We start from the raw sequence: 13035 nt of genomic DNA on the forward strand, positions 1-13035 counted from the left end.
AGGTTGTGGTTACTTTTGGGATATAATTTGTGTTATTTTTCTATGACTTACGTTTCTCTTTTTTTTGCTTTTTTATTTTTGTAGATCATGAGTCAATTCTTGTACCTTTTGGTGGGAGATCTTGAACCAATGTTGGCACCAAAAATCACAGGAATGATTCTTGAAATGGACGAAGACGATATCCTTGATTTGATAGGATCACCTGAAGCCCTCAAAGAAGTTGTCAAAAAGGCAACTAAGATTTTAGCTGACTGGATTCCTCAACAGCTAAAACTGGTAAAGAAGGAAGCTGCTGACAAGTTCTTGGCTTCCATCATCCCTCAACCTAAACTCTGAAATGAAAAACAAACTCTCCCTTAAAGTTTGAGTTTTAAATCTTTGTTTTCATTTGAATAAAAAATTTAAAATATTAATGTTATTGACAATAATGTGTATGAATAAAAAATGTTTTGCTTTTTCCAAATAAATCGTGTGGTGCATGGTTAGAGCCTCAAGTGATAGGAACAAGTAATATAACAAAGGGGGTTCAAGTCATCTTGATGACTCCTATTAATTTGATTTGATTATGAATATCAACTCCGACAATTTTTCATTTATCTATAGTCACAATAAAAATGGAATAAAGTTTGAATCCACGATTTAATGGTCACACTTATGATTATGAATAATGGAAGATCTGTAAATCGGAGACATGGGATTGTAAAAATATAATATACGATGGTATCTAACAAGACTGTAACTGTAGTGTGGTGCTGAAACGACAACTAAATTGGATTTATGTTGGCAACGAGATAAGCGAGAACGTATCAGTTTTATCGATTTTGGGTTTCATATGTTCAAAAGGTTTTAGTCCAAAGTCATATACAGTAAAACCTCTATAAATTAATAATATTGAGACAAAAAAAATCTATTAATTTATAAAGATTTTAATTTCTCGATAAATTAATAATTATTAATTTATAGAGAGACTTTCTTAATTTGGTAAAAAAATATTAAAAATGTGATTTAATGGTTATAACTAATATTTTTATAAAATCAATTACAATGAAAATAACAATTATCATGTTTTGGCGATAACACTCAAAGATTCTTATACAGTAAAAATATTAAAAATGAATTCTAATAAAAATGAATGTGTAGATATATACATATATTTAGATAATTTTATATAATTATTAATTTATAATATTGATGGGACCATATATTTACAAAGAATTTTCAAAAAAAATATTATTTTATTATATTATCGAATAGTGTCCCAAATTACATTAGTCCCGAGAAATTTATTAATTTATAGAGGTTATTAATTTAGCGAGTATCAATTTATAGAGATTCTACTGTACATCAATTTTATCGATTTGTCTTGCTTCAAATCTTTCAATACATGAACCAAACCATGGACTCATATGTAGATCATATGTACTTAACTTTGTAAAGAGTAGAAAGGCATACAGAACTGGTTTTCTTTTTCTTAAGGAATATAACTATATAAGTTTTTTTTTTCTTTTTCATAAGGAACAAAGGAAAGAAGTTGACAAATAACTAATTTTCATGGAAAAGATATATTGCCATTATTATTTTCTTATATATTTCAATTTGATAAACACATTAAATAGTAATTTGACTTCTTCTTTTTTTAGTAAAATGAAATAAATCAGTAAATTACAAATTCAAAGACTAAACCAATCATAGCAACAAATATATGATTTTAATAAAAGTTGGCAACCTAGTTAAGTTTTTAAAGTTATAAGATATAATTAAATAATTTATACATAGATATACAGTACAATGTACATATGTAATATTCTTTTTTTTTTTTGAAGGAAATATTTCTACAAAATTATCAAAACCATAGAGATTATGTAATAATACTCCATTAATTAATTAATGAATTGAATTGTGTTGTGTTACAACTTACAATTATTCACACACACACTAATCAGTTTCTTAACGCAAAAGAGAAAGAAAGAAGAAGATAAAAAGGTATATTTATAACCGATGTTCAAAAACCCTAAATCGCGTTCTCAAATCTGCCGCCGCCGCCATCATTGATCCAGGTATTGCTCTATCTCTGACTCTTCACGTGATTCGTTCTACTCTCTCCTCTTCGCTGATCCATTCGATTTCTATACTCAAATCGTGTTTTAGTACATCATAGTTTCAAGCATTCTGATTCTCTCTAGCCAAGTTTTGTTTTTTTTGGTTCATCAATCACTTTTCTTGCGATTGAATCCAAAAAGTCTAAGAATTTTGTTTAGTTAGGGTATGTAGATAAGGTTTGTAATCACAAAATTCGATCTTTCTGGTTTTGACAGTTATGGATTCGAGTTACTCTGATTCTCGTCCCATGTTTGTGCAATCACCTTATGGTGGTTGGAATCAAAACCAGATGATGGATTCAACGGTTAATCCAATGAACAATGAACAAGGGGACTTGCATTCTCTATCTGAATCACAATCACAATCTTCTCAGCAGTTACAACAGCAGCCTTCATTGAAAAGGCCAAGACTTGCTGATGATAACGTCTTTAACCTTCCGACTTCGTCTTTTCCTCCTCCTACTCCTACGAGTAGCAATCCTTGGATGGTTCCATCGTTGAACCCTCCTCCTCCTGTGAACAAAGGGACGGCTAATATATTCTACAAGACTAGAATGTGTGCAAAATTCAGGGCAGGGACTTGTAGGAATGGAGAACTCTGCAATTTTGCTCATGGAATTGAGGATTTGAGGCAGCCTCCGTCTAATTGGCAGGAGATTGTTGGACCTCCTGCTCAAGATAGGGACAGAGAGAGGGAGAGGGAGAGAGAGAGGGAGAGGGAGAGGGAAAGGGAAAGACCGGTTTTGGCGCCTGTTGGGAATAATAATCGGGAAGATGATCAAAAGATAATCTTGAGGATGAAGCTTTGCAGGAAGTTTTGTTTCGGGGAAGAGTGTCCTTATGGGGACAGGTGCAATTTCATTCATGAGGAACTATCAAAGTTTCGTGAGGATTCAGGGAAATTGAGAGAGACCTCGGTTATAAGTGTTGGTACAACTGCTGCTGATCAACCATCTGTTGATAATGGTACTGCTTTTAGTCATATGGAAGTAGTAAATAGGCAAGGAAGCATCCCGGTACCTGCACCTATGAGCAATGGTGGTGTTGTCAAGACTGTGTACTGGAAGACGAGGTTATGCATGAAGTTTGAGATCACAGGTCAATGCCCTTTTGGCGATAAGTGTCACTTTGCTCATGGACAAGCAGGTATGTTAGCGGAACATGTATCTTTGTTTACATGACCTTATGTTATGGTATCCTTGTATAGTTTTGCAAGTCCTGTGTATTGGATACTACTATATCTGAATTGTATATCTTCTAAACTATTTGTGGATTGTCTGTGAACTACTGTTTCTAATTTGGCTATTGATTATGAAATTGCAGAGTTGCATAACTCTGTTGGAAGGGTAGAAGGTGAAGCTGTGAACGCAGTAGCATCCGTGAGTAAACAAACAGTGGTACCTGCGAATGAATCTTTTGCAATGAAACCAACTGCACAAGTAATAGCAGATTCTTCTGGTCTAAACGAAGAAGGGCGGCGAAAGAAGTGTTTACTCAAGTGGAGCGACTCCAAGAAAATTAACCGAATCTATGGAGACTGGATCGATGATCTACCGGTGGGTCAAAAGTCGACGAAACCAGTAGAGAGCTGAGTTTTTATAAGGCTGGTTCCATTTGTCTTCCTTCTTTGTCTTTTGAATGATCAAAAGTGATAAGCCTTTGGTCTAAAATTTTGAAGAGTAGTAGAACACTCTCTCTTTTATTTGATTTCATTTTAGCAATTCTTTGATTCGCTATTAGTTTAGAATTTCCCTTTTGTTGCAATCTTTTTATTACATACACAAAAAGTGGCTTGGTTCACTAATAGCATCATATTCATCTTAATTTGTTTCCTTCCTTTGGCTTCGAATTTGGTTAATATATGGATAGTTTTCGTATTTCGGTGGCCCTCTAATGTTCTAACAAATCGGATGCCTAACTAATAGAGTGAGTTCACGAGCGTCAAGCTAGTTAAACAGATGTAAAAAGTGATTTACTAAACCACTTAAACCGATTTGTGAAATGACTCAGACTCGGACGGTAGGCATTTGTTGTTTGGATACTCTAATTTAAATGGTTTAGTGGTGCTGATGATTTATACATTCTCTCTTATATAATCCTTTCATAATACAGTAGATTAACCTCTATAAATTAATACTCGGTAAATTAATAACATCTATAAATTAATAAATTTCTCTGGTCCCAAGTTGGGACTAATGTAATTTTGGACACTATTCAATAAAATAATAAATTAATAATTTTTCTAAAAATCCCATCTAAAAATATAGTCCCATCAATATCATAAATTAATAATCAAATAAACTAGTATATATATATATATATATCTAAGAAAATCTAGTGAAATATGAATCTATTATTTTTTGTTTGTTCTTGAATTTGCATTCTTGTTGGAGAACATCTCTAATCTTTCTGACTACATCAAAAACTTCTAGTGTTATCTTCTCAAATCGCATCCAAAAATTGTAAAGAGTTCTTGACGCGATAATTGTTTCTTTACGTGTAACTGGTTCTAAAGGTACCGTCATATCTTCTTCAACTTCATCATCACCTTGAAAAATAGTATCAGTAATTTCTTCTAAACTCTGAATTTCTGATAAAAAATTCTCTTCATAAATTAATATTTTATTAATTTATCGATAAATTAAAATCTCTATAAATTAATAAAATTTTATGGTCCCGACTTTTTTAATTTATAGAGGTTCTACTGGATATACATAGTTGTTAAGAAAATACGAAAGCTTATGGTAAGGTTCATCGTATTCGCATGCAAACAAAATCATGGAATTATATCATCATTTTTTCTTAGTATTTAATTCTAAACTACGAATAATGCAGAACAATCCATTTAACAAAGAGACCACATACACGGATTGTTTAAGGGTTAATTGCACTCACACCCACTTTGGGTTCAACTTGTTGCACCCACACCTACTTTACATATTTGGTATACTTTGTTAACTTTTTAGTTTAGGTGTCATTGTTAGTTGGACAATTTTGTCCCTCTTTTCTTTCTCTCCTCAATTTCTCTATTTTTCTCTTTTTTTGTTATTAACACTTTAAATGGTTATCATAAAACAAATTATATATACAATATGTTATGATTATATATTTTCTACATGTTAAGATACATATTGCTATATTTTTGACAAATAATATATCCACAAATAGTTATCCATGTGGACAAATATCGTATCCACAAATTGCACTATAACCCCATATGTTTCGATATGGATATATTGTCATAGTCACCTGAATTGATGTGTATTACTTCTATTCTGTATGAAGAAAAACAAGTAACTATCTATTAACAATACTGCAATTGACTATCCACTTATCATTGAACAAATGTTCAACGACAAATAGATACGATATTTGTCCATATGGATAACTATTTGTGGATACAATATTTGTGGATACATTATTTATCAAACTTATCCAAATGGATAACCCAGATCGAATTTCATATAATCTAAAGTGATAAGGAAAAAGATCTAAAGATTTCACCTTCTCTAGATTTCCACCATTATTGGAATGATTTTTAAAAACTTTAGAAAAAGAATGTGAGAGAGAAACATAAATAAGCTTTTCTCTTTCAATAGATGAGCAAAAGTAAAACAATGAAAAAGAAGATGTATTGTTTGGTTGAATAATTGAGAGAGAGATAGAGAGGGATAGAAAAAGAGAGAAAAAATAGAAGGGGTTATAAGAAGTGAAGGGTAATATGTAATTAAACTTGAGAAAAGTATATAAATAGTAGAAAGTGGATGTAAATATTAATACTTTTAGAGAAAGTTGGCGTGGGTGTAAAATTCCCATTGTTTAATGCCCACCGATCTTTTTGGTTTGTTTCCCTACAAAACAATACTATAATAAGCATTTCATACTAACGGCTTAATTAAAGTGATTTAATCATATTGGCTGTATACTTTAGTTTTATAATATCTTTGGTAATTTCGTCCATATAGTTTGTAATCCTAGCTTTATTCTATTCTTTTTATAGAAATCACACAAAATAATATGGGCCCTCAAATTATTTTTTTTCGTAACGTCTCCTTTACTATTCCCCACTTCTCCAATTTTTATTAACTTTTTCTTTCTTTTTTTTCCCTATTGTTTTGTACTCTTTTTCAACACGACATGATGGGTAATTAAAGAGCTGTTGTAGGTAGTAGTAGTAAAAAACTAAAAACTGTCGGTGGACACTGGAGACTGGAGAGCACTTAAAGAATCCTATGGCCCTCCCCCTTATAAATAAATAAGAATTAAGAAAAGTGAAAGATAGTAATAATACTTGTCTTGTTAGTGACTTTGTTGATTATCTAACTATATGATTAATCATATACTTTTATTTTCTCATAAATAATGAAAGTAGGTAGAAACAATTTTCTAGACCTAATATTTTTCATATATTTTAGGTCAACTCTTCCATATCTGGTTTCTATTATAAACTAAACATTGGTAAAATAGATTTTCTACTTGTGGAATTTTTCGTCAAGTCATCATTCACTTGTTTGAAAACTATGAAAAACAAAAAGGAGATGAAAGAAAACCAAGAAAAGAAGAGATGGCAAAAGTAATTAACAAAGAAAGAAGTAAATGTGAAATGTCATTGTCATTAGGTAGCACTAAAATGTCTTGTGAACATCATTTAACGCCTTAATTCATTTGCAAATACTCTTTCCAATTGTTGTTTTTCCTCCTATTATTAGTCTACTGCAAAACGAATTGATGGTTAAATTTTTTAAAATTGTAATTATTAATGGGGATAAATTATCTTCATGATGAATGATAGTACGCTTCTTTAGTAAAAAAAAAAACTAAGTAAAACAAAAATAATTTAAGCCGTTTGTTTGTTTCATCATAAAAGCTTTGTGGAGTATTATAATTTTAGAAATATACAGAACACTTTGTTACCACCTCTAGCTACTTTAATGTTCCTTTTATTTATGAGTTGAAACGTAAACAATTAATGTCAGTGTCACATAGTCACTTGATGCCTCTCTCTCCACCTTATTTACTTGTAAAAATATTCATCTCTCTTCTTTATTTCTTCTTCTCCTCTTGTTTCTTTGTTGAGGTTTTCGTTAAATACTTATTTTGTTGCAGGAGTTTTGGTCAGAAACTTGTTCAAGCTGGGAACTACATAAGACTATGTAAGATTCTTATTACATCCCTTCTCTAATTCTCAGGGTCTTGTTCTTTGATTATCCTCAGTCAAATAAAAAAGTGTTTGATTGTTGCAATTATTCATTTATATCAATGTGTTGCAGCTGAACATATCTTATAAAATCAATGGAAACAAACCAGTGGCGATCGAAGAAAAAGATAGAATCTCCTGCAGAAACACTCCAAGCTAGGTGTAGAAAAAGCGGAGGACAGGTAAACCCTTTTTTGTTTTTCTTGTAGAAATAGTCAAAGTTTGCTTTATATATTAGTAATATGTTTTCTTGAGCAAAACGTGATCGTTATCAGCTTCTGTTCTGTCTGTGTATTTTGCTTGTGAACTTCTATGGCTTAGTAAATGTCTATTTTTTTTGTTGGTCTTTAGGCACGTATGGTTCCTCCAGGAAATGGAGTTAGTAGACCCGAGAGAGCTCGAAAAAGTCTAAACAAGAAGCTAGACACTGTGGCCTTAAACACTCCTAAGAAAGATGTTCCTGTGAATCTTTATGGCGAAAAAGGTTTGGTAGATGAGATTTTCCTGGAAGATGAAGAGATGGGTCTTGAGACTGGTTTTGGGGATGGTGAGTCATCTCCTTTCTGTGGTGTATCGGATAAGCTTCTGCAGCGAATCGAGCTTCTTGGGAGAGACCATGAGTCAAAGAGACTTGATAACAGCACTTTCAGGTCAATCGATACTATGAGAAAGAGACAAGAAGAGTCGGCCGTTGATGAACTAATTGAGATGAAGACAAAGATTCAAACTTTAGCTGCGGAGAACTCTCAGCTTAAGAAGTCTCTTGTGGCGAAAGAAGAGCTTGCTGTAAGCCTACAAGAGCGTAAATTTCAGGTGGAATCAGAATTCGAAACGTTAATGAATAGATTAGATTCAACGGAGAAAGAAAACGCATTCTTGAGATATGAGTATACTGTTCTTGAGAAGGATCTCGAGGCTAAAACAGAGGAAACAGAGCATACTCGCAAGTCTATGGAGCTAACGCATAAACAACAACTTAGGAACGTGAACAAGATTGTCGAGCTTGAAGCTGAGTGCCAAAGGTTAAGACTTCAGTTTCGAAAGAAGTTTCCGGAGAGGTCTATATCCATAAGGAACGAAGGTGAAGAAAAGAAGATGGAGATGAGAAGAAGAAGCGCGAATAAGAGCGATTTGATGATGAGAGATGAAGCTCAGAACCGGAAGCTTAAGTATGATCTTTTGATGGAGCAGATTGGGAACGTTAGAGCAGAGAACAAGAATCTAATGGACATAATTATGAAGAAAAACATGGAGATCAAAGATCTTAGCCGCGGGCAGAAACCGTTAGATGCTTCAAGTTTCGATATTAGAAGCGAAAACAGTGTGATTAGCCCTTCTGGTTCCAAGGAGATGATGTTACTGATGGATGATTTTAATGAGATGGAGAAGTTAGCCATTGTGTGTACTGAGAAAAAGCCAAGAGTTGGTGATGAAAAGGAAGGATCTTTTGATTGGATTCAAGTTGTTTTGAGCGCTATAACGAAGCAAGAGAGGATATCAAAACGCGGTGTTAAAGAACTCTTACAAGACATCAAGATTGCTTTAGGATGTATGGATGAAAATGATAATGCAGTGAGAAAGAATGGTGAAGACGATCCTCTTTGCATCACATGGAAATCTAGTAGCGAATCGGGTTCGATGACTAAAGATGAGATCAAAAGACATCTGAGTCTGACAAAAGCAGATGAGGTGAAGAAGATTGAATGTGATGAACTAAGATGTAAGCTTGAAGAATCAGAAGCGAAGATTAAAAACTTAGAGGCAGAGATCAAATCTTTGAGAGAGAGTAAAGAAAAGGTAGAGGCAGAGTTGGAAACGGAGAAATCGATGAAAGATGATCTTGATACAAAGATAAACATAACAAGCGCTAAGCTCAATGAGACACAGAAGAAGTTGTCTTCTCTTGAAGTTGAACTTGATTACAGAAAGAGCTGTTGTGAAGAACTCGAAGGGACTTGCATCGAGCTTCAGCTTCAGTTACAAAGGTAACTAAAACCACAATCACATCTAAATTATCAAACATTTATTACTTTTGATACAGAACATTCAACACTTTTATTTGTGTTTTTGCAGTGTTGAAACAAAGAAACCGACGCACAGAAACAAAAATGTGAGTAGAGAATCAACACTCACATACTAAAAGTACAAAAAAATTGTGTTTGATGATGATGATGATGATGATGATGATGATGGAGTGTTTGTTTGCAGGGATGGGATAGAGCTTCTGTGAAGTTATCAGAGTGTCAAGAAACGATTACCAATTTACGGAAGCAACTAAGAGCGTTATCTACAACAGAAACAAGCACAGAAAACTCCTCGTCCTACAAAGGAGAGGATGATACTACTAACAGAGTTGCTCATCATGATGGTGGTGGTAACCATTACAATGCTTTGATCGTGTACGAACCAGTGAAGGCGAAAGGCGAGAAGATGGATATGGTTCCAAGAAAGAAGCAAGGATTAGGGTTCTTGAAGAAGATGTTGTTCAGGAGGAAAAGAGTGAGCAGCAAGAAATGTCTTGCCTTGACTATATGATGAAGGAAACTAAAATAAAAGGGTTTACTAATAAGGGCTTTTTGTTTGTGTGTGTAGTGTGATTTGTGAATAGTGAAGTGAACTGCTTGTGGGTATGTTTGTGTCTCTTGAGGTATGATGAGCTTAGACTCTTTTCATAATGTGTTCAATCCAAACTTAGTTTTGATATCCAACTTAAATTATAACAAGAAACCAAGATTTGCTTTTTCTTCTTGTCAGGATATATAACATTTTAAAAACAAATTAATTACAATTGTGGATGTAAAAGAAAAAAAAATAAAATAAAAATATATACTATATATTAGATTAGAGTTTAACTTTGATTACTTTTATGTTCTTATTAACCATCTAATGATCTACACCTCATACAAACACTACTATCATATCTGAATCCAAATAATCAACAACACTAAGTACTTTATTAGGTAGCAGATTACACAGCCACGGAACTAAGTCTAGGCCCAGTTTATTTATTTTTCTCAAGCAACGTATGTTTTGTCCAAACTACATTGAATCTTTTGGAGCTTGACTATGATTTCCAACCATTAAAGTTCCTTTTTCGGGTCCATGAAATAGAGTTATCGAAATGTTAACAAATGCTATAATAAAAATAAAACACTAAAGTATAAAAAAGAAGACAAATTAACAAAACAAAAAAACTCTACACAAAGTACAAAATACCATAATGACGTTCATTAGAAACTTATGAGCACTCAATTGGTCGATACCAATATTGTCAAATTTTTAATTAAATTTCCAGTTATATGCAAAAAAAAAGTGACCTTTAGACTAAAAAAGGAAAACAAAAGGATGACTTTATGACTTTAAGCATATCTTCCATTGGCTTCTTTTACAACTTTTCCCAACTCAAAAGGCCAATCAAATAATAAGAGATACTTAGTTACATACTTACATTACATCTCCAAAAATAAAATTAAAAAAAACCAATATATACACACACCAAAAAAAAAAAAAACCTAATTCATGGTCATAAAAAAGCTGTATATTTGATATTTTCTTCTTCACATATTTCCATCAATAACACATAAAAAAATGACCATTTTCCTACTAATTAAAAAAAAAAAAAAAATTAATTACTATGAAACAATTTAACCAAAAAAAGAAAAAAATCAAAAAGGGGCAACTTGGCTGCAAGCAAAGTCATCGGAGTTAGCGAAGGAGTTGTTGTTATGGTTGTTGTAGTCAGGCCATGAATCTCTCAGAAGCTTCAGCAACTTCTGCGCTTTCTTCTTCGCTCTCTCCGTACACTCACTCTGCACCATCAACAACAGCTGCACCACCACCCCCGCCCCCGCCGCTTCCTCCCTCCACCTCTCCTCCTCCGTACATATCGCTAACAGCGCCCCCGCCGCGTACTCCGTCGCCCGATCCGACACTCTCAGTATCGTTTTCACAAGCAAAGGCACCGTCAGAGCGTGCTCCCCGAACGCCGCGCATCCTTCAGGCGTTCGGCAGAGCAGCTCCACCGTCGCCAAGGCTCTCTCCGTGTCGCACCTGTCGAAATCCGCCGCGAGTCTGTCTATCAGAATCTCCGGCGCGCCGGCGTTGATCGCTAGGTGGCGAGTTTGTTTCGCCGAACAGAGGGAGAACAGAGCTTTGATCCCGATCTTGAGAGCTCGCCGCGACGAGATCGGGTTCCTGAGGAGATTGAGTACTCCTTCGAAGACAGACTCGTAATTCGAAAACGTTCCTTTCGGATCCTCCGATTTGGTTCCCGTCGACACGATCTCGATCAACGCCGCGGCGTTAACGCGCGTTTCGATCGAGGAGTCGAACAATAACCGGGTCAAAAACTCGACCCGACCCGGATCCGAAGATATCGAGACTAACTGGTTCGGTTCCGTGATCGGTAACATAACAAGAAGAGCTAACGACTCAGAGACCAGCTCCGACGACGTCGTTTCGGAGAACAAGATTATAACCAAAACCGCTGTAGCGTTATGAGCTGCGATCAAAACGCGGTTTTTATCAGAATCGCGTGCGAATCCACGTAAACGGCGGAGAGCGGCGGCGCGTGAGCGAACGGAGACGTGAGTTCCAGACGTAGCGGAGGCTTGGCTTAGGAGAGCACGGACAGAGGTAGGATCAGCTGGTTGTTTAGGAGTAGGGATACGTTCGACGCCGTTTGAGCGGTTAGCGACGCACCATTCTTGGATGAGACGACGGAGAGTGTGGTTAGGGATGAGAGTGAAGTCAGAGAGAGGAGCTCGTGTGACTGGACATGTTGTGTTGTTACCGATAGAGACCCATGACTCGATGCTGGCTCGGTCGTAGGTTTGGCCTGTGCAGACGGTGACGGGGTCTTGCATGAGTTCGAGTGAGATTGGACATCTGAAATGGTATGGTATTTGGATACCAAGATCCAACGGTTCTAGATTCCTAGGCATTTTAGAAGATTCAGAAACAGAACTTGAGAGAGAAGTACTTACAAAGTCTTGTGTTGAGGTAGAAGAAGAAGAACAGATTGGGTTTGAGAGAGTATGAAATAAGGAAACGAACGAAGACGAGACCTCCTTATCTGGGGGTAATGTATGAGACCCACACGTGTGCCATTTATAACTCTGTTTACCTGCTGGATTTTTAATTTAAATATAATTATGTTAGAATTCTTCATGTTAATTTTTTAATTAGAAAAGTTAACATCATTAGATGCCATCTACGTAGATATAATTTTTAGGGGAAGAAACAAAAAAAAAGTCGCATCTTTGAAGTGAAGCTTAAGATTTATATGAATGATTTACAGTTATACTATATATCTCGTTATGATAATATATCTTACGAGATTATATTTGTGTTCTATTATTACGTTTAAATTTATTCATTTTTTTCATTTCATACGTAATTACTAGAAAAAGTTGAAAGTTTGTTAGACTGTTCAAATCAAATGCGTCTAAATTTGAAAATGTTTATAAGAAACAACAACATCATACCCCTGTTTAGCCTTTACATATATAAACATTTTGAAACAAAGTAAAGTTCACTGCGTGACGATGCATTATGTATCAATGAAAATATAGTTAGAACGTAGATATTTGTTTTCTAATTAATTTCCACATAAATTATAAGGATAACGAACGAATCAGAATTCGATCTATCTACAAATCAACAATTATGAAGAATCATGACGTTCAAAACTTTTTTCAACCGCAAGCTTCAAGTTAAGATCGCTTTTTAATCACTACC

General features: G+C 34.5%; 3 protein-coding genes across 4 annotated transcripts; 2 read left to right on the plus strand and 1 right to left on the minus strand.

Moving 5' to 3' along the window:
* On the plus strand, positions 1914-3957 carry LOC104784321 (zinc finger CCCH domain-containing protein 39-like). Its single transcript, XM_010509368.2, has 3 exons — positions 1914-2057; positions 2316-3245; positions 3423-3957. Exons 2-3 carry the CDS (start codon positions 2318-2320, stop codon positions 3689-3691), a joined length of 1197 nt encoding a protein of 398 aa, XP_010507670.1. The 5' UTR covers positions 1914-2057; positions 2316-2317; the 3' UTR covers positions 3692-3957.
* Positions 7037-10004, plus strand: LOC104784332 (filament-like plant protein 7). 2 transcript variants are annotated; one of them, XM_010509381.2, is made up of 6 exons: positions 7037-7119; positions 7206-7252; positions 7370-7478; positions 7648-9281; positions 9370-9406; positions 9505-10004. In XM_010509381.2, the coding sequence occupies exons 3-6, from the start codon at positions 7392-7394 to the stop codon at positions 9829-9831; spliced, it is 2085 nt and encodes a 694-aa protein (XP_010507683.1). In that variant the 5' UTR covers positions 7037-7119; positions 7206-7252; positions 7370-7391; the 3' UTR covers positions 9832-10004. The 2 variants fall into 2 exon arrangements, with proteins under 2 accessions (XP_010507683.1, XP_010507677.1); XM_010509375.1 differs by lacking the exon at positions 7037-7119 and having other exon boundaries at positions 7131-7252.
* LOC104784347 (U-box domain-containing protein 25-like) lies at positions 10897-12550 on the minus strand. The gene has a single exon (XM_010509389.2). The coding sequence runs from the start codon at positions 12237-12239 to the stop codon at positions 10962-10964; it is 1278 nt and encodes a 425-aa protein (XP_010507691.1). The 5' UTR covers positions 12240-12550; the 3' UTR covers positions 10897-10961.

The sequence above is a fragment of the Camelina sativa genome, chromosome 1 (genome assembly GCF_000633955.1).
Source record: "Camelina sativa cultivar DH55 chromosome 1, Cs, whole genome shotgun sequence".
Taxonomy (NCBI): Eukaryota; Viridiplantae; Streptophyta; class Magnoliopsida; order Brassicales; family Brassicaceae; genus Camelina; species Camelina sativa.